General features: G+C 54.5%; 1 protein-coding gene across 4 annotated transcripts in view; it reads left to right on the forward strand.

Moving 5' to 3' along the window:
* Positions 1-20,330, forward strand: part of CACNA2D2 (calcium voltage-gated channel auxiliary subunit alpha2delta 2) — a 588,723-nt gene extending 568,393 nt beyond the window's left edge. For 3 of the 4 annotated variants that reach the window (XM_073352554.2, XM_073352555.2, XM_073352556.2), the window contains 15 exons: positions 2,843-2,940; positions 4,070-4,160; positions 5,152-5,214; positions 5,356-5,459; positions 7,708-7,806; positions 8,685-8,779; positions 9,273-9,320; positions 11,122-11,193; positions 11,867-12,019; positions 13,194-13,246; positions 15,434-15,489; positions 15,858-15,981; positions 17,924-18,033; positions 18,815-18,903; positions 19,233-20,330. In XM_073352554.2, the coding sequence (XP_073208655.1) occupies positions 2,843-2,940; positions 4,070-4,160; positions 5,152-5,214; positions 5,356-5,459; positions 7,708-7,806; positions 8,685-8,779; positions 9,273-9,320; positions 11,122-11,193; positions 11,867-12,019; positions 13,194-13,246; positions 15,434-15,489; positions 15,858-15,981; positions 17,924-18,033; positions 18,815-18,903; positions 19,233-19,361 (1,384 nt within the window). In that variant the 3' untranslated portion in view covers positions 19,362-20,330. The other variant, XM_073352560.2, reaches the window with a different exon arrangement.

The raw sequence follows: 20,330 nt of genomic DNA on the forward strand, positions 1-20,330 counted from the left end.
CCATCGCATAAAAAATACCTACGTCAGGGCACATTAATGCACCCATTTGTAACAGAGTCTGTAACATAAGACATTGCAGCCTGAATGCCATCAAACATCATTAACCAGTATTGCAAGCTCAGTATAGGCATCCTTCCGTGCTTTAGAATGGGATTCTCAATGGAGTGGGCCTACCAAAGAGAGACCAGTTGCTTCTTAATGTGACAGGAGAATTCATGCAGATGGTCATTGAATCCTAGGCTTCTCCAGGTCCACTGAAGAATTCTTGTCTTGAACTGTGAGGCCCACCCTTACTAAAATGACAACATGAGAAAGAAACTAGAGTCACATTCGGTCCTGGTCTAATCAGGTGCAATCCAGACCTGGAAATAGGTACCTGTGGTATGGAAGTCAAGGGAAATTCCTCCCAGACTTAATGTGGTCAGTAGAGTCTTTGCTTATTAAACCCTGGCCCTCTTTTAGGCTATGCCATGGCATCTGGAAGCATCTTGTCTTCTATTGCATCAGCATCTGAAGTTGTGTAGATCAGGTGTTTTTTGGAGAAGGCGCTCCAGCACGAGAGGCCTTCAAACACCAAACCACGTCCACCTCCTCCAGCCTTGTTCCCATCTCACCTGAGCGCCTGCCACGTTTCACAATTTTCCTCACTGGTGTTAGGGTTCACTTGTGACAGGAAGGCAGCACCCAAGTCTTGGCTAATTCACCTATGGTGACACTTTCAGCAATTACACGTTAGCTGGATTTTGCAGCTGCATGCACAGGGTGAGTGCAATGGGGCCTTCACCTCCATGGAAGGCTGAGAGAAAAACTACCACTGGATGTTGTGTCAGCCAATGATGAGAGTTTGGTGACTTTTCCAAGGCTTCCATGCCATTAAGTCACCTCAAAGCTAGAGCTGGGATCAGCAGCCAGATTATAAATTCTGTAACTGCCTCGCCTTCACCCTCTATAAGATCCGGTTTTAGGCAGCCCAGCAAATAGTGCTTCTGATAGATGCTGTGTAAGGTGCCTTCAGGTGTTCTGATACCAGCGTGACAGGTGCCAGTCATCACCCATAGAAAGAGAAGTAGGTTTGAAGATCTCACCTCTCGTGGTGTTCCCTTCAAAGGTCTTTTATGGCCCTTCCAGCTGTCATCCCTGAAAAACTTCATCCTTCTGTGCCGGGCGCACTGTCTTTTGAGGGGCTCTTGCCACCATTCTGGGCAGTAATGTCAGAAGGCATCATACTGTTTTGCCAGGTGATGCCATCTTCCTGGGGAGCCATAGCAGCTGGCACCAGCTTTGCCACTCCAGGTGATGCTGCCCTTCCACAGGTTCTTGTTGGTGTTCCAATGAGAGGATGCTGCTTCTAGCTACTTCCCACTGCCCATGTGGCAGTGAAAGCAAGTAGTCGCGTATCATCTGATTGCTTCCCCCACGTCTCAGACCCCAGAGGCGGGTGGTTCCTTTTGTGAAGTTTCACCCAGAGGACACTTGTGGGCCCTTTTCAGGCTGCAGAGGGCTGTGGATATTCCTGGTGTGTCTGGTCTGCACGCTAAGAGAAGGTGCAATGGCATAGTACCATCACACTATCTAGTACTCACATGCGTGGCCAGCTGAGCCCCGGTACATTGACAACAAAGCCCCGGGATTTGTCATGACAAGAGTCAGTGTAAGGGAATTGCCCTGGGCAATTGACCAAAGACCCGCTGGGGCTGAAGAATGTGCTACCATCTTATTTCTGCCCATTGAATCCAAGAACCGAAAGGGACGTCTAAAAGCAACCAGCAATCCCTAGCTTATCTGAGCAGACGTGGAGCGATCTGAGGGTGCAGTGACTGCTCATAGGGTACTTCCGCTCAGTGACATTAGCAAGCCCAGTTGCCGGTGGTGCTGTGCTGTCGCAGCTTTAGCAGCCTTCTCCCATGGTGTTTGATGGCATGGCTGACTAGGTATCAAGATAGCCGGCAGCAGTGCCTGACCCTGGGTTGATATGGCTGATAAATTCCAGTGTGGCGGCTGTCTCCACTGAAATTGGCCACTTACTCTTTCATAAACTTCCAGTGGTTCTTGGGTGATGATGTAGTGCCACTCTGGAAAGCCTGAATGTGCAGTTTTCTGGTGAACATACACGCTTCCATGCAGCCCATGCAAATAGTGCAGGCCCACTCAGAGGGACGGTCACGCATCTAAATGTCACCCAGCATCTGTCCCTTGCACATAGTCACCAGCACCTCCTCACACACTTATCATAGAATATCAGGGTTGGAAGGGACCTCAGGAGGTCATCTAGTCCAACCCCCTGCTCAAAGCAGGACCAATCCCCAACTAAATCATCCCAGCCAGGGCTTTGCCAAGCCTGACCTTAAAAACTTCTAAGGAAGGAGATTCTACCACCTCCCTAGGTAACGCCCTCCAGTGCTTCACCACCCTCCTAGTGAAAAAGTTTTTCCTAATATCCAACCTAAACCTCCCGCACTGCAACTTGAGACCATTACTCCTTGTTCTGTCATTTGCTACCACTGAGAACAGTCTAGATCCATCCACTTGTGTAGGATCTTCCTCATAGACACATCCAAGCACAGAAGCCTACACACATGCACAATATAGGGTGCTGCATACTTATACCCCTCCCAGACACCTCCTCAAATACACTCACACTCACTCTGCACATGCAGCCCCAGGAACATAAAGCACAAAGGCATCATCCCACATGTAGTCCGTGCACACCCACCCATATACAAGCAGCCCTATGCACCCACACACACGCATACAGACAGGATTGCACCAGTCCTGAGCGGGAGAAAAGTGACAGTAACTTTTTCCTCCTTCCAAACGCCAAATCTTTTCACCCTAATCCCAGAGAATATTGCAAAGACCTTGACCTGTCGGATAACAACACAGAATTCCTGGAAAACTTTATCGCTCTCATGGAAAAGGTGACCCCAGACTCCAAACAGTGTAAGTACCACAGGGGCCAGCGTGGGCAGAGCGGTCCTGGGCTTCTCTCGGGGAAGAAAGGGTGGAGTTTGGGTTGGGAAGGGTCACAGAAGGCTGAGGGGATGAATAGGGGGATAAACCGTTAACGACACCTGTCCAGATCAGCAGCTGACTCAGCAGGCTGGGGCACACGCGTGGCAAGGCTGAGCTCTAGGTTGGGATCAGCTCATGAGCCAAAGGAGGCTGGTGGGCTCTGATGCCAAGCGGGCATTGGTCCTAGCCACAAAAGCAGCACACTGTGTGATAGTCTGTTCCTAAGAGAGGGCCAGCCAGGCTGGGGAAGCAGGAAGTGGTACGGAAGGGCAGGAATGAGGGTTGTCGGCTGAGCTGGGGTGGGGGTCCAGGGTTGGAATAGCAGAGGTGGCTGCAGGTTGGGATTGAGGTGCATCAGCAGAGCTGAGGGGATGAAGGACTGGAATAGCAAGGGGGCTTCAGGGCAGGATGGAGGAGCATTGACAGAGCAGTGCTGGGATAGCAAGGGGGTTGCAGGTTGGCACTGAGCTGTGTATGGAGCGCCTAGGGCTGGGCTAGCAGGGGATAGTGTAGATTAGGACTAGAGTACCTTGGCAGAGATGCCTGCCTGCTCTCTGCCATGATTCTCTCATGCAAGCCCTGTGTTCTCCCCAATGGTTATGTCAGTATTGCTTAAGGGTAAGTATGTCCCAGAGCAGGTCAAAGGAGGCACTCAGTAGCTCAGGGATCTGCACAGCTGGCTGCCATGCGGGAGCCTTGAATCCACGTCCCACCTGCCCTATCCTGGGATTGTCTCTGCAGTTCTCCAGCCCTAGCTTCCTCATGGCTGGTGCAGAACAGCACAGTAGCCACGGAAGAGCCCACTTCCTTAGCCCAGGACTTGTGCCGTGGCACAGTGGCTCAGACAGCTTGGAGAAGGGCTCTAGTGGATGGAGAGGAAAGGCAGCCAAGGCCAAAGGGCGATGGGAACCCGCCCTCTTTCACACAGCACTCAGAGGGGCAAGAGTCCCTGGGGCAGGAACCCTGGGTGGGGGGAGATTGCTGCTTGGCAGGTCAGGGGGAGGCTCCGGGTGGGGAACAGACCTCATCGTTCTCTTCTCTCCCTCTTACTTTCAAGGTGACAACTTCCTCCTTCACAACCTGATCCTGGACACGGGAATCACCCAACAGCTGGTGGAGAGGGTGTGGAAGGACCAGGACCTCAACACGTAGGCACATCCGCGTTCCAGAACCAGTCTCGCCAGCAGCAGCCCAGCCAGGGGCAATTCCAGCTGGGAGCAGGGAGATTGAGTCCCTTAGTCAATGGCTGGAAGGCAGGGCCCTCCTGGAATGGGCTCCAGAGGGACTCGTGTAGGCTAGACAATACCAGCATTAGCAGCCGTGAAACCCCCTGCCTGAGGCCAGACTTTCTGCCTTGACCTTGATGTTCATTCGCTGAGCAAGGCTCTTGCAGTAGCCAGCTTCTGCGCTGAGTGGAGACTACAGCCACCCCGGCAGGCACTGTGAACCCAGATGGGTTTCAAAGTAAAAGCTGTGGTCTTAATGTGTGACTCCCCGAGTGCAGCTAGGGTGCTGTGCTGGGGAAGCTCACAGCCCCAGAGACTCAGCCCTCAGAAGGAGCCCACGTTGCTGGCACTGGCCGCATTGCGATACGAAAGCTTGCACTCCTACAACGGTAGGCGCCAGGGGCAGGGCATGGCTGTGGGAAGCTCTCCCTGCTGGCACAGATGGTGCTCAAGATGACAGTTTCAGGGCATGCAATAGCTGATCCAGATCAGACAAATCCAGAGGCAGACCATCTTTTGGAACCTTTGCACAATGCCTTCCTCTTAGGGAGAGCCTTTCCGCCATCAGTGACGCACTGCTGTAGGAAGCATTGAACCCCCTGGGGTCCCAGCTGCAACTGATTGCGCTCATTCAAACACCCATTTAATACCCAGCTCTGCCCCCAAAACATCCCCAGCCCAAGCAGGGTTTCAACCCTGACAAGGCAGAAGTGCCAGGGACTCCACAAAGTCCATGGGGGATTTCACTGTTGCTATTGATTTGGCATGGAAGGGGCCCAAATACTACGGTGATGGATGGTAGGAAAAATACCCATAGCTAGATATAAGTGAGGGCAGTGCTGAGGAGGGGTAGGAGCCTGAGCACCCTCTGACCAGCTGTAACGCTCTGTGCTCCTGTCCTGTCTCACTGCAGGTACAGTCTCCTGGCTGTGTTTGCTGCCACGGATGGTGGCATCACCCGAGTTTTCCCTAACAAGTAAGTAGCCTTGATTACCCTTCATGTCTCAACCCTGTCTGTGTGAGGGTGCAGCCTCAACATGCGGGCAGGCTGGCATACATGAGCTGTCACCACTGATGGCCTTACTGATTTGGGGCCTCTTCTCCTCCCTGACTCCAGAGCTGCCGATGACTGGGAAGAGGACCCGGAGCCCTTCAACGCCAGCTTCTATCGTCGCAGCCTGGACAACAAGGGGTATATCTTCAAACCACTCTACCAGGACCGTAAGTACCACCCTGCACCGGCACCCCAACCAGACAGCGGCTGGGTATGCATGGCAGGGACAAGCCCAGTGCTTCACGGCCCTCTGGAATGAGATAGGATTCCTTGGGCTCAGCCGCTTTGCAGCAGTACCAAGAGAGAGGAGACAGCAATGGTTCTCGGGGCCTGGAGCTGTGTCTGGGGGCTGGAAGCATCTCTGCTACCTCTGGAAGTACAGAGCAGGCCCTGCCAGGGGCTCCTGGGGAAACGCCTGAGATCTGTCCCTGGGCAGCTTCATCTCTTGGGCTCTGCTGATTCAGATATCCTTGTCCATTGCACATGTATTTTACATGAGTGTCGCCCACTGGTGGATAGGAGAATCCTTTCCTGGAGGTAGGAATTGCGTCGTAATGGTGAGCAAGGTGCCCAGCACTAGCTGGGCCTGCAGCGTTACTCTGCCAGGCCGTATGTGCTGGTGCTGGTGAACCAGACGGCATTCCTGCTGTCCAGGCTGCCAGGAAGATAGTTGTATAAAGAGCAAGGTGCGCATGGTTTGTCCGTGCTTCGGCAGTGCCCCAGCTGATCGGTGGCCTGGAGCAGTCAGAGGCTCTGTCAGAGAGCCCTGCCGCTGGGCGGGAGCGTCGGTGGGCCAGCAGCCATAGGTGGAATCAGGCTTGAAGGGAGAAGAAGCCCAAGAGCCTTTCCACTGAGTGGGAGTGGGGGTGTTCAGCTGGAGGTGTGAACACAGTTATTGCTGTGTGGTTTGCCCAGCTCTCGACCCAGCAGATGCAATATCCCAAGCCCTGCCTGGCAGGGAGGTTCTTTGAACAAATTCAGGCTGGAAATAAGGCGTGTTGGAACCATTTACCAAGGGGCGTGGTGGATTCTCCATTACTGACAACTTTTAACTCCAGATTGGAGGTTTCCCTAAAGGACCTGCTCTAGGGGTATTGTGGAGCAGGTCTCTGGCCTATGTTATCCAGGAGGTCAGACTAGATGGTCACAATGGTCCCTCCTGTCAGGGCTATCTTTACCCATACGCAAAGTATGCAGCTGTATGCTGCTCCAGCCCCGCTCCGCCTCTTCCCCAGGGCCCCCGCCCCTGCTCAGCCCCAGCCCCGCCCCCACTCCACCCCTTCCCCAAAGCCCCTGCTCCGCCCCAGCCCCGCCCCCACTCCACCCCTTCCCCAAAGCCCCTGCTCTGCCCCAGCCCCGCCCCCACTCCACCCCTTCCCCAAAGCCCCTGCTCTGCCCCAGCCCCGCCCCCACTCCACCCCTTCCCCAAAGCCCCTGCTCTGCCCCAGCCCCGCCCCCACTCCACCCCTTCCCCAAAGCCCCTGCTCTGCCCCAGCCCCGCCCCCACTCCACCCCTTCCCCAAAGCCCCTGCTCTGCCCCAGTCCCGCCCCCACTCCACCCCTTCCCCAAAGCCCCTGCTCAGCCCCAGCCCCGCCCCCACTCCACCCCTTCCCCAAAGCCCCTGCTCTGCCCCAGCCCCGCCCCCACTCCACCCCTTCCCCAAAGCCCCTGCTCAGCCACAGCCCCGCCCCCACTCCACCCCTTCCCCAAAGCCCCTGCTCAGCCCCAGCCCCGCCCCCACTCCACCCCTTCCCCAAAGCCCCTGCTCAGCCACAGCCCCGCCCCCACTCCACCCCTTCCCCAAATTCCCCGCCCCTGCTCCACCCCAGCCCCGCCCCCATTCCACCCCTTCCCTTGAGGACTGCAGCAAGGGTTGGGAGTGCCCTGCACTCACCAAGCAGTGGGAATTGGAGCCACCCGGCCCCAGCCTGCTCCACGCTGCCAGCTCCCTGACGCGCCGCCGGTGAGTGCTGGGGGCGGTTCCTCCCTGCCCCTCAAGTCCCGAGGCTGGGAGCTAGGGGAGCAGAGCAGAGTGGGCTGGGGCCAGGTCACTCCACTTCCCGCCGAACTGAGAGTGCAGGGTCGGACACTCACTGGGAGGCAGGAAGTGCAGCGACCCGGCCCCAACGCACTCCGCTCCGCCAGCTCGTGCTGGGGGATGGTTTCCCCTCTGCCCCCCAAGCCTGTTCCTGCCCCCCCACAGAGGCCTGAGGCCAGCCCTCCCCCTCCACCGGGGGGCTGCATAAGGCAGCAGAATGGCTAGGGACGGCCGTGCCTCCTGTCCTTGGATTCTATAAATCTAAGAAAGTGCCATAGCAGCAGGGATGGATCCAGGGCCTCCCCTTACAGAGGGACCTGCCTGGTGGCCCTCCCCTCATCTCATGTGGTCTCAGGTCTCTCTCTTCTTCCCACAGCCAGCTACAGAGGGCTGGAGCTCGAAAACAACACAATTGGGATCCTGGTCAGCACGGCCGTGGAGCTCAGCATTGGCGGGAGGACCCTGAAGCCAGCAGGTCAGGGTGCCCAGGGAGATGTCTGCATGGCAGACCTAGGGGAAAGCCCCTCCATGTGATTCTCCTGGATTGTCTGGGCACAGCCTGCAGGGTGATAGGCTCTATCCAGCTGTGGGCTCTGCCACTCAGGACGCTAACCCTGGCTCAGGGGTTCCACTTTTGTTCCACTTGGGCCTGGACTCCCCTGCTCTGCTCCATCAGTGAGGGCCCCCTGGTCATAGGCCCAACTCCGTGGGTGCTCCCGCCCCGGAACACCCACAGAAAAAAAATAGTGGTGCTCAGCACCCACTGGCCACAGCTCTTCCCTGCTACTGCCAAACAGCTGATAAGGGGTGGTGCTGCCAAACAGCAGTTTGGTGGCTCAGGGAGGGGTTTGGGGGAGGGCGGAGAGCACCAGGTGGGCAGGTGCCTGGGAGAGGGGGCAGAGTGGGGGCAGGAAGAGGCGGAGCGAGGGCAGGGCCTTGCGGGAGGGGGCAGAGCAGGAGCAGGAAGAGGCAGAGCGAAGGTGGGACCGTGGGGGAAGGGGCGGAGTGTGAGCAGGGCTTCAGGGTGAAGCTGGGGTTGAGTACCCCTGGGGAAAAGGAAAAGTTGGAACCTGTGCCCCTGGCTCTAGGCTGAGCTCTCTGTGTCTAGTCAATCTTGGGCTTCCCCTGTGTGGTTCCACTGATGGGGAGCAGCCACCTCCCTCTGGCCCATGTGGAAACTAGGAAGATGAACCTGAGCCCTCAACTCTACTGAGTCTAGCTCCTTCTGATTTAACATATGGGGCAACACTTGCTGGCCACAGTCAACGCACCTCTCCAGGGTGCGGGGCATGGCCATGAGTATGAAGGAGAGCCTCTCTGTGACCTTCCCACGCCCTCCTTTCCTCTCCCCAGTCGTTGGAGTGAAGCTCGACCTGGAGGCTTGGGCTGAAAAGTTTAAAGTCCTGGCAAGTAATCGGACAGACCGGGATCAGCTGGGAACTCGCAGGGTGAGTGGGGAGAGGGAAGGGGAAAGATCTGAGCTGTCGCCCTCCTGGGCAGGGCCGCTGGGCTTTGCTTCTACGGGCAGGATCTTAGTTAGCACAGAGAGGGGCATTCCAGTGGAATTGCTTAGACCTGTCCCACTCTGCTCCAGGAGAGATCCCAGCTCGGCCCTGATCTGGACAGTCCTGCCAGTATCTCCTACCAGCCAGGCCCCTAGCTATCCCAATCCCCACCACCCCACACAGACCTGGTTCCCCCTTTGCCCATCCCTTCCACCCATCATCCCGTTACACCCTCCTCCCCTTTCCTCCCACGTCCATCCTCCTTTTCTCCCAGTTGGTTTCTGATCTCCCCGGGGAGGTACAGCCAGGAGGAGCTGGGACGTGGTCAGTGGAGAAATGGGTGCGGATTCCGAATGAGGCAGATCAGTTGCAGACACCCCGCTTGCTGCCGTGCTTACAACTGTCCCCCCTTCTTTGTGTTTGCTCGAATTCACAGTGCGACCCCTCCACGAGCTGCGAGATGGACTGTGAGGCGAACTATAAGGTGAGCAGCCTATCAGCCCCTTGACTCTGCTCTGGGCCGGGAGTCCAGAGCATGGCAGCCAAATTCAGAGCCCCCCAGCATGCGCTTGCCATTATTATTGAGCATGTGTATAGCACCCCAGGCATTCATGATGCCGGCATGATGACATTTACAATCCACATCAGTGGTTCTCAAACGTTTTTTTCACGGACCACTTGAAAATTGCTGAGGGTCTCAGTGGATCACTTAATGATCTTTCCAAATGTTGTTTGTACCGTTAGTTAACTATTATAAAGCGCTTTGGATAAAAGTGCTATATAAAAAAAGGTTTATAATAATGACCATTTTTTTGTTCTACAAATAAAAGCACACAACTCATATTTTAATATCACTAGTCTTACCTTTCTAATGCGATGGATGTGCCCTCTCTCCCCGGCCGTGGCAGGAGCGGGGTCTCTCTCCCGCCACAGCAGCCCCAGAGCTGAGGCTGGAAAGGGGGGCCGTCTCTCCCCTACCATAACAGCCACAGAGCAGAGGCTGGGAAGGAGAGCCGTCTCTCCCCAGCAGCCACAGCCTTGGAGCTGGGGAAAGTCGCCTCTTTCTCTGGCCGCCGCAGCCCTGCACGTCCCAAATTCCCCCCACCCCACCTTCTCACCCCACTGCCGCCTACCCCCTATTCCCCTCAAGGCTGCCACCTCACCTTACATGTGCATCTTCTCCAGGGTCCAGGTACCTAATTAGTGGAGCCACGCCTGCGCGGCTCCACTAATTAGGTGGGTGGCCCTTCATTCTCTCGTGTGCGGCCGCCCAGGTGCGCACCTTAGAGGGAACTATCCTCAAACCACCTGAATGGAGCTCGCGGACCACCAGTTTGAGAACCTCTGATCTACCTCATCACCTTGCAGGACTCCTGCAGTCACACAGGTAGCCCCCTCTGCCTGCCCAGCATGGACAGAGTGTGCCAGTCTGGGACTCTCAGGGGACATGAGTTCTATTGGTGGCTCCACGTGCTGGGTGATCTGGGGCAAGTCACTTCCCCTCTTTCAGCTGTAAAACGGAGATCATGATGCTTTGTAAAGCACTTTGAGCTCTACTGCTGCGGAATGCTACGAGCTAGGGATGATTACTACACACCACAGGGATGAGAGAGCCTGCAAAGCCTCCCGACTCAGAGTACTTTGTGACAAATGTTTTCAAAACCCCAGAGGAAATTCCAAGACAAAAAACTTCGGTGAAGGTTGAAAATACCCGTCTGTATCTCCAGAAGAAATCACACTAGAAAAACTCTGATGTGATTTAAAAAATCATCAGAAAGGCAGGAAATTCTAAGTTAAGGTTGCCCCTGAACACATCAAATTGGAAAGGCAGAAAACACATGTAGAGTCATGCAGACGCCTTTAACTCTGTCCCTGTCTCTTGTCAATCAGACGTCGCCCTGGCAGGAGGATTTTGATACAGACTTCCTTTACAAAGGCTTGTTCCATCCTCTGGGTGGCCCATACCTCCCAATGTGGCAGCTGTATCTCAGTGCTGCCCTTTCACACAGTACAGCAGCCCTTTAACACATGAAGACCCATGTGCTTTCAGGACGATTCTTGAAGGAGTGTCCCAGGGAACCAGGTGCTCAGGGCAGGGCTGACCTGTCCAGGGATTTCATGTGCTGCTTGCAGCACATTTCTCTTGAAACTCACTTGAATTTGGCCAGTGGGCAGTGGCCGGGCTCTGCCCCCATGGCACAGCTGCCTGGACACAGCTGAGCCCAGCAGTGCTGCCCAAAGCTCTGAACTGCCTACGTCAGACCAATGCTCTCCTCCTTTTGCAGGACCTCATTTGCGTTCTCATCGATGATGGAGGCTTTCTGGTGCTCTCCAACCAGGAAGACCATTGGTACCAGGTGAGCAGCAGTTCTTCTGCCAAAGGCTGGGGTGGAGGGTCTTGGCTCTGAGATGCTGGGAGTGGAAGGAAGGGAAATCCCAGTCAGAGCACAGAGAAGCTTGGTGATTTGCCCCCTCATGGCCAATTTGGGTAAATTTCAGTTGTGTCTGAAAGTGAGGGACTGGTAGCTCTGCCCCTAAGAACAGTGCATGGCTGATGGCCTGCAGCCCCCCTGCTATTCCTGCCCTAGGCTCCCCACATACACAGCTCTGCCAGTGCACCTCAATCCTGACCGGCAGCCTCCTTGCTCCTCCAGGCCTGAGCCCCTCTACGGATCTGCCAATGCCCCTGTGTCCTGCCCCACAGCACCCCCTGCTGTTCCAGTCCTTGCCCCCTCGCCCCCCAGGTCTGCCAGTGACCTTCAGTCCTGAGCTGCGGCCCCACCACCACTATTCCATTCCTGGGTCATTCCTGCTGGTACTGAACTGTGTATTGGGTTAAGAAGCACCCACAGGGGACTCAGCAGAGACCTTCAAACTCATTTCATTTGTAACCGTAAGCCTAGCTCCTGTACTGCACCCGTGAACTCTGGCTGGATGACTCAACGCAGAGCCCTGCTGTGAAGAGAGCATGTCTCATTTCCCATGCTCAGCACAGACTCACCCCCTCTGCTCTGGTGTCGTCCGTTCCAGGTGGGAAAGTTTTTCAGTGAGGTGGATGCTAATTTGATGTCTGCCCTCTACAACAACTCCTTCTTCGCGCGGAAGGAGTCCTACGACTTCCAGTCGGTGTGCACCCCAGAAGCTCCGAGCAACACGGGAGCTGCCCCCAGAGGGGTGTTTGTGGTGAGTGCAGGGCTATGGGCAGTGCTCGTACAGCTGAGGCGAGGGCTAAGTTCACCTGCTGGTCCAGGGGCTGTATCCCTGACAGCCAGGCAATTAAAGAGCCATTGATTGCCACAAGGAAACCTGAGGGAGAAATTCCTTTGGCTTTCTCATAGGGCATAGCAGCTGGGTAATGCAGCCAATGAGAGCAACAGATGTCCTCCCAGAATGTAACAGGGAAAAGCTGGCCAGTCCTCTTAATCTGCCTGTTGGTGCCAAGACTTGGGTAATACTTCCAGACAGTGTGCTCTCACAGACCCCAAGTGCTGTGTCCCCAGGGGATTCAACATTGCACTGGACTAGGAGAGGGCTGCTTTATCCCTCCTCTTCCTTATGCCTTGTGGAGCCAAGAACTGTGGAAAGTAGCTCCTCAAGGTTCAGCTTCCCTGTCGGGTGCAGAGTCCGAAATAGCCTCTTGTCTCACATGTGCTTAGGCTTTGTGGCCAGGCTGCTGTCTCCTCCGATATGGTACCCAGCAGCATGAGTGAGTTGTGTCCATGCAGCTCCTCGCAGCACAATCGTGTGCCAGCTGTGGCTGTGCGTCCACCTTTACCTAGCTGCCTACTGCATCGGTCTGAGCGCGTTCTGGGAAAACACGGGCAGCTCTCCCAGAGTGCCGCAGCGGGGGCTTGAGTGCCCAGTGGATGCGACACAGAGCAGCCCCAGCATCAAGTACTGCAATGCACTCTGGAGTGTCCTAGCACACAGAGACGAAGGGGGACCAGCCGCACCAGTTATGCAGGCCTGGTTAAAGAGTTAGCACTACTCTGCAAAAGAGCAGTGAGCCAGACAGGTTAGCCAGTAACAGCAGTGTGCCGGCCCAGGCCTCTGGCTGGGAGAAAGACCACTAGTGGCCACAGTCACTAACCAAGCGTTAACCTGGGGAAGTGTGGACACCAGCCATGTTTAGAGTCACTCATATGTTATAAAGCAGGGGAGACAAGAGCAAATGGAGCCCTCTATCTGTGTGGCTCTAGCACAGGCATCTCCGGGGAGCGCTTCACACCTGTTCTTTTGCAGCATCAATCCCTGGATGCTGCCCACTGGTTTGTAATTGTAGAGTTTCTCGGCGGCCCTGTTGACAGGTGGGCCCGGCTCTGTTGACACCTTGTTTCCTTCTCCTCTTTCTTTTCAGCCCACCATGGCAGATTTCCTGAACCTGGCTTGGTGGACATCAGCCGCCGCGTGGTAAGTCTCCATCTCCGCTGCTGCTGAGCCCCGAGCAGCCAGGGGAGCTATCTGCGGCCCAGATTTTAGAGTGAGACTGGAGAGTAAGGATGTGCCACAGCGAGGCAAAGTGAGAAAGTGCAAGTGATAGAAGTCAGGTGGAAATGCTTTAATAGCTCCCATCTGGTCCATCCCATCCCCCGGGCCAGAGAATTCCCTACACTCCATGCTCCTGGGGCTTGTCCACTCTTCTTCTGAATCTGTGGGGCTTCCACCTCACTTCCTTTGGGAGCCTCCATTTCTGCCTCACAAGTCTCAGCATCAGAAAATGTTCCCTGCGATTCAGCCTACATCTGCACTAGTCCATTTCAACCCCGATCTCCTGATTATTTCCCTGCTCTGCTCCCTTGGTGTTTACACCTTTCAGATACAATGTGAGATACTCCCTTTAGTCAGCATCTCTCTCTCTGTCTCACACCCACAAACACCCACACACCCCTAGGCATCAGTTATACATTTCTCTGTACAGTTAAGCGGAAAGTTTCAAACATGGATGTCTAAAATTAGGTACCTAAATAAGTGGCTTCCCTGACTTTATCCGGAGCTGCTGGTGCTCAGCAACGCATGTTTGAAAATCAGGCCATTTTTATTTAGGGGTCTAAATGTGGATATAGATATCTAACTTTCACCACCCAAATGTGAACATTTTTGGCTTTCGTGCTTTTTATGGGAGTGTTACATAGATCATTAGGTTGGTGCCCAGATGCAGTGGTGGTTGGCACGCTATTAGTAGATAGATCTATCTGGATGGACGGATGGATCTATCTATCTCAGAGGTGGGCAAACTATGGCCCATGGGCCACATCCAGCCCACGGGACCCTCCCCCGCTGTTCCCCCTCCCATGCAGCCTCAGATCACTGCGCCACTGGCACAATGCTCTGGGCAGCGCAGCTGCAGAGCCGCAGCCTGACCCGGGGCTCTGTGCTGCGCGGTGGCGTGGCTGGCTCCAGCCGGGCGGCATGGCTGCCTGTCCTGGTGCTCTGGGCGACGCTGCTGTAGCGCCGCCAGCCACCGGTGCTCCAGGCAGTGCGGTAAGTGGGCAGGGAGCAGGGGAGGTTGGATAGAGGGCAGGGGAGTTCGGGGTGGTGGTCAGGGGTGTGGATAGGGGTCGAAACAGTCAGAGGGCAGGGAACAGGGGGTTTGAATGGGGGCAGGGGTCCCACGGGGGCAGTCAGGAAGGGGGGGGGGTTGGATGGGGTGGTGGGGGGCAGTCAGAGGCAGGGGTTCTGGGGGCGGTCGGGACAGGGAGAAGGGGTGGTTGGATGGGGCAGGAGTCCCAGGGGGGGCAGTCAGAAATGAGAGAAAGGGTTGGATGGGGTGGCGGGGGCTCCGAGGGCGGTCAGGGGAGAGGGAGCGGAGGGGGGGGGGATGGGGCAGGAGTCCCGGGAGGGCCGTCAGGGAGTGAGAAGCGGGTGGGTCAGATAGGGGGTGGGGGCTAGGCCACGCCTGGCTGTTTGGGGAGGCACAGCCTCCCCTAACCAGCCCTTCATACAATTTCGGAAACCTGATGTTGTCTTCAGGCCAAAAAGTTTGTCCGCCCTGATCTCTCTGGATGGAGAGAGATGGAAGGGGATAGCCTTGGGGCCAGTAGAATTGCTCCTGGATGCTGTGTGGGTTTGGTTTGAAAATCGTACTTTATTAGCAAATGGAACGTCATCTCTCACCCAGTTTTTGCCGCGTTTATGTTAATTGCTCGTATCTGCTTCAGTGATGTCACCTGCCAAGTGACAGAATTTGAGTTCTGCTTGCAGAGGAGAATAGCCTGAGGAAAGCGAGTGCTCTTCGATGGAAGAGAAGGCTTAGAGCAGCTGGGTCTCTTTGGCTTTGATCAGATTCACGGTGGAATGGGGTGGGTTCCTTTCCATGCGATGGCTGTACCTGCCTTCATGATGTCAGAGTAGCTCAAAGCCAGGCAAAGCAACCTCCCGCACACAGAGCGAAAGGGAGAAGAAACATCTGCTTCCGGCTTCTGACCTTGTGAGCTGCATGTCAGGCTGGAGTGAAGGGGGCTCAGCTGGCACAGTGTAAAACTGTCTATACTAGTGCTCCAGCCCACAGCCTTATAGTCAGTTTGTAGCCTGGCCCTAGCAGTGTGTTCTGATTGGCCTCTCATGTCAACTAACAGCTCTGTGTTTTCCTTCCCAAAGGTCTTTGTTCCAGCAGCTCTTGTACGGCCTCACCTACAGCAGCTGGTTTCAAACAGGTACGATCTGCCCGGGTTAACACCGTGCAGCAGTGGGAGGGATGAGTCAGGAGGAGGGAGCACATGAGAGAGGGGGAGTAAACGTCTGTCCGGGGGATGGAGAGTACTAAGCGACTGAGATAGATGATGTCACCAGCTGATCCTCCATTGGCCAGCACCTGGAGTCACTGCAGTAACCACCCAGCCCCAGTGTGCACATTTCAGGGGTACATTATATTGAGTGTATTTTTGGACAGCAAAGTCCGCCTTAGTTCTGGCCACTGCTTCAGAGAGGCTTAGAGAAGCAGGGCACATTCCAGTGGGGTGGGAATGAGCAGCCAAGGGTTTTCCTCCTGCCATGTCCCACTGTGTCTTGTCCCTGGTGACAGAGGATGTCACAGCAGACAGCATGGAGTCCAGAGAGACCAGCTGCATCATGAAGCAGACGCAGTACTACTTCAGCACCGTCAACGCCACTTATAACGCTATGATCGACTGTGGAAACTGCTCAAGGTCAGTGTGACAGGGTGCCCACAGCGACGGGCTTCAGAGCAGCTGGTAACCAGAACATGGTGTCCAGAGTGCGTGTCACAGCTAGACAACATGGGCTCTGTTGCCAGGAGGGCTGGGGGCGTGAGAGTGTCTTTCTCCTTCCAAGGGGTCCTGAGGCTGAGGACACTGGAGTGCCCTAGTGTCAGTCCTGTGCAGCAGGCTGCATGTCGTCAATCCAACGGCTTGGAGAGGAAGGAGCCGGGCTGCTGAAGAAGAGCAGAACAATGAAGATGGCTCCTTGGGCCCCATCCAACTCCTGTTAAAATCAAAGCAAAGAGTTCATTCAGTGGGAGCTGACTCAGGTCCCATGCAAAGGAAGCTCCATCTCTTCTTTCCACTTCAGCTGCTTCTCCTTGAGTGTTACAGGTGCTTTGCAGTCGCGCCAAGGATTGGAACAAACACAGCAGCGCTGGCAGTGTCATAAGCAGTAGCAGCCAACAAGCATGCAGTGGTACTGCATCTCGAGTGCATTTGCAGGTTTGAAGCCAAACTCTTTGTGCCATCAGCTCTGTGCAGAATCACAGGCAGCTGCTAGAATGTCACTGCTTGCGCTTGTGTGATTTGTTTTGTTGCATTTGGCTGCAGAGTCCCTGATCCGCAGGGTTGTATGAGAGATCTGCACACTCTGAGCCATTGTTAGCTGATCAGACTCCTCCGCCCAGAAAGCCTTCCTGATGAGAAGCTAGGGAACATTGACACCTGGGAGAGGAACTTTCTCTTCCCATTCAGGTTCTTTTTTAACTCAGGAGGTCTTGCGGTTTAAAATGCTGGTGTATTTTATACTGGACCAAATACAAATCTGTGTATGGGACCAGTGTAAATGAGAGCAGAATTTGTTACATGATCATTTTAGCTGATCCTAATTAAGCCACGTTAGCCAAAGGCCTGTCAGCATGCACAGAGGCCAGGCTACTCAATTCTGAGCAGTGCCTTGCGTGCTGGGATCTGTAGTCTCTCAATGGGCAGCTGCATCCTGCTCCATGGTACATAGTTTGGATGGGGCCCTTCATCACCTGCCCAACTGACACGTCACCCTCGGTTGGGCAAAGCTTGGGTACCTTGCTGACTCAATAAGAACTGCAAGACCAGAAAAGTCTTGTGGGTGCATGAATTAATAATGACTTTAATTCAGCCGATGGTCAGTTATTGATTGCTGAGATGCCCAGGTGGCAGCAGCAATCCCCCCCCGAAAAGGTCCCCGGTTCGTTCCCACGCCTGCTGAGAAGGGGAAGGAGGATGCAGCGGTGCTGGGGTTGGGGGTGCCAGAGCTACTGTTCCCTCTGTGATGTGATGGCTGTTGTGGCCCTGATCTAATTTTACACTGGAGGTGTGAATTGTGTCTCTCTCTGTTTGTAAAGCACCACTCTCGGCTGTGGCCCCTTTATATAAATAAACACTTGCAGTAGCATTGTCCCATGACACCAGCAATTGCTGGTACAGACCGCCCCTTGGGCTGAGTGAGCTGGATGCGAGGTGAGCTCCAAATTGTGCAGGCTACTGGGGTTTCATTAAGTGGAACCTTTCCCCTCTAACGTCAACACAGCGGCTCTGACACCCGAATCCTCACAGCCTGGGCAGGAAGGAATTTCACCCAGCTGAATAGGGCCGCCAGATGGGTTGAAAGCTTTGGATTCCTCTTTGGTACCTTAATCTTCCTTCACGTCGCTCCCTGATAACACTTGGGAGGTCACCAATGGCAGGGGATGTGGCGGCCTGTACTGGCGTGTGGGGCTCAGGGTCATAGGTCAGCCAAGCCAAGGAAGAAGCACACTCATGGTAGCTAGGGGTTCCCAGGTAGCACTAGCAGGGTTTGCTCACCGCTCCTCAGGAGCGGCACAGCAGAGATGGAGGATGCAGGGCAAGAGATGTGGCCCAGGATAACCACATTGCTCCCCTCCCACAGGCTGTTCCATGCACAGAAGCTCGCCAACACCAACCTGCTGTTCGTCGTAGCGGATAAGCCGATGTGCAGCCAGTGTGAGTCCACCAAGCTCCCTCAGGCGGAGATACGAGGTATCCTTTGATTGTTGCTGCATTGGGCTTCACAGCTCCCGCCTCAGCCTCAGGACACGGCCAACAGCCACTGGAGAGAAGAGGAGCTTTTCTACTGGATGATCATAGAGGGTGGAATTCACTCCGTACTGAGGCCAGTACAATGCCCTATAAGCGCCTCTTTAAGCCCACAGGTTTCAGGAGAGCCCTAAGTGCAGCCCATGCTAGTGCAGGACCCACCCCCAGCCCCTGGCAGCCCAACACCTTAGAAATAACAAACATAGTCCACAGATCAACTCCCCTTGGAGCTGGTTGTGTCTCTGCCTTGTCTGGGTTCAGCTCTGAGCTGTTTCTCTTCTGGGCCTGCACCCCCCAAGAGTGTTCAGATGCCCAGGTGATCACTTAAGTTCTCCAGGCCAGGTGACTAGTGAGGGAAGGCTAAGGGAGCTGGAATTGTTCTCAATGGGAAGAGAGGAGACCAAGGCAACCTGCCAGAGGGCTTCAAAGACAGCAAGGGGATCGATGATGATGGGTTGAAATACATGGTTCCTGCTAGAGAAGTGTTAAAAGCCAAGGGGCAATGCTGTGCACTAGCCTCCAAGTGAGGAGAGAAGAGAACCGGGGAGAACATCTTGGGAGGTCTCGGTCCTTCCCTAATCGCAGACCTCATGAAGTCTCCTGCATTCTGGGTGGCCTCCTGTCCGATTGCTTAACTTCTCTAAGCTGCCCCAGCCCTGCTTCGTCCCTCTGTCCTCTCCCCCAGAATCATGCCTGCACCGCGTTGTATCCTTGACACATGAAGCTCCACCGAGAGATCCAAATCAGTGTGAGCTGGTAGACAAGCCCCGGTACCGGAAAGGTCCCCACATCTGCTTCGACTACAATGCAACGGTAAGCGGGGGAACCAGCTCCAGGGGCAGGGGAAGCAGGGGTCCCAGGAGAAGGGAGGCAGGGCAAGCTGTGCATGGGATCTGCTAGGGATGGAAAGCAAGGTTGCCAGCAGCTCGTGCTTTTTTAAGGGTGCACCGGGTCATAGGCAATAACCTCCCCCTGGTTTGGAAGCTTTCCTAGAGTGAGTGCATCTGTTCTGGGCATCAGTCAGCGGAAGCTGGTCACTGCATGGGGACTGCCTTTGTCCCAGGTCCCACTGGCACATGTGTGATGATCTCGCCCACCCACCCGATCCCTGCAGAAACCCATCTCGCCTTTTGTCTCCGCAGGAAGATACCTCAGACTGCGGCAGAGGGGCCTCCTTCAAACCCTCCCTCAGCATCTTGTTAGCCCTGCAGCTGCTGCTCCTCTACTTGACTGCCAGCCACCAGCCTCTGTTCTCAGCATCTTGCCTTTAAAACATCCATCTGGGCCAACCCATCCATTTTTCTTTTGTTTAAAACTCCATCTCCATCCTCTCCAGGCGTGTTGGAAAAGGGCAACTTCTTCTCGTCCCATCCGCTCTGGTTACACCTTGGCTGTGGCTCATGAGGACCTCCTCTCACTCCACTCAGGAGCCTGGAATATCTTTTTCTTTTTCCTTTTGCTTTGTTTCCCATTCTCTCCAACCTGGCCTTGCCTTTCTAGTGTCTCTGTGCAGCAGGTTGGCAAGAACTGAGCTTGAGCAAGACTTGGGGAATCACAACCCATTTGAGGCTTCTGTTCTTCAGACAGTGAGCGTCCTTGAGCTCTTGACTCCTTGACCCTGTCCTCTCCCTGCCATTGAGCTTTTGGCCAAATACGAAGAACAGTGACCTGGTTTTTTGATTTGGTTTTCTTTTTTTTTTTTTTCTTTTTTTTTCTCTCTTTTCCCTCATGGAACCTGTGGAATTCTGGGAGGTTTTGTAGTTTCCATTGAGAGATGTCTTACCATTTTGCTGTCTTAAAGTATTTAACCAACACTGATGCCAGATTGCTCTTGTGTTTGAGATAATCTGCCCTCCCACCCTGCCCATCCAAATGAAAACGCAAAACAAAATAGAAGAGAAAAAAATGGTGTTTTCTTGCCAAATTGAGACGAGTCTTGTTAACTTCTCAGCCAATCACCGTGGCTTCTTGAACACAAAAAACAACCAATGTCATAGTTTTATAATGTCCTCATTTGCTTCTCCATGCCACCCAATCCCTAGGTGCTTTCCAGTGCCATCCCGTCCAAGTCTCACCTTATTTACATCCATCTTATTCCAATCTTCAATTATTATTTTGTAGCCTGAGGATTTTAAACCAGATCTTTCTACATCTACTTTCCAATGTTTTAGCCTGAAGAAGTACAAGTATTTATTGTCAGCAACAAGGACACACACACAAAAAAAGAAACTTGAATGGAA

This window comes from Lepidochelys kempii, chromosome 7 (assembly GCF_965140285.1).
Source record: "Lepidochelys kempii isolate rLepKem1 chromosome 7, rLepKem1.hap1, whole genome shotgun sequence".
Classification (NCBI taxonomy): Eukaryota; Metazoa; Chordata; order Testudines; family Cheloniidae; genus Lepidochelys; species Lepidochelys kempii.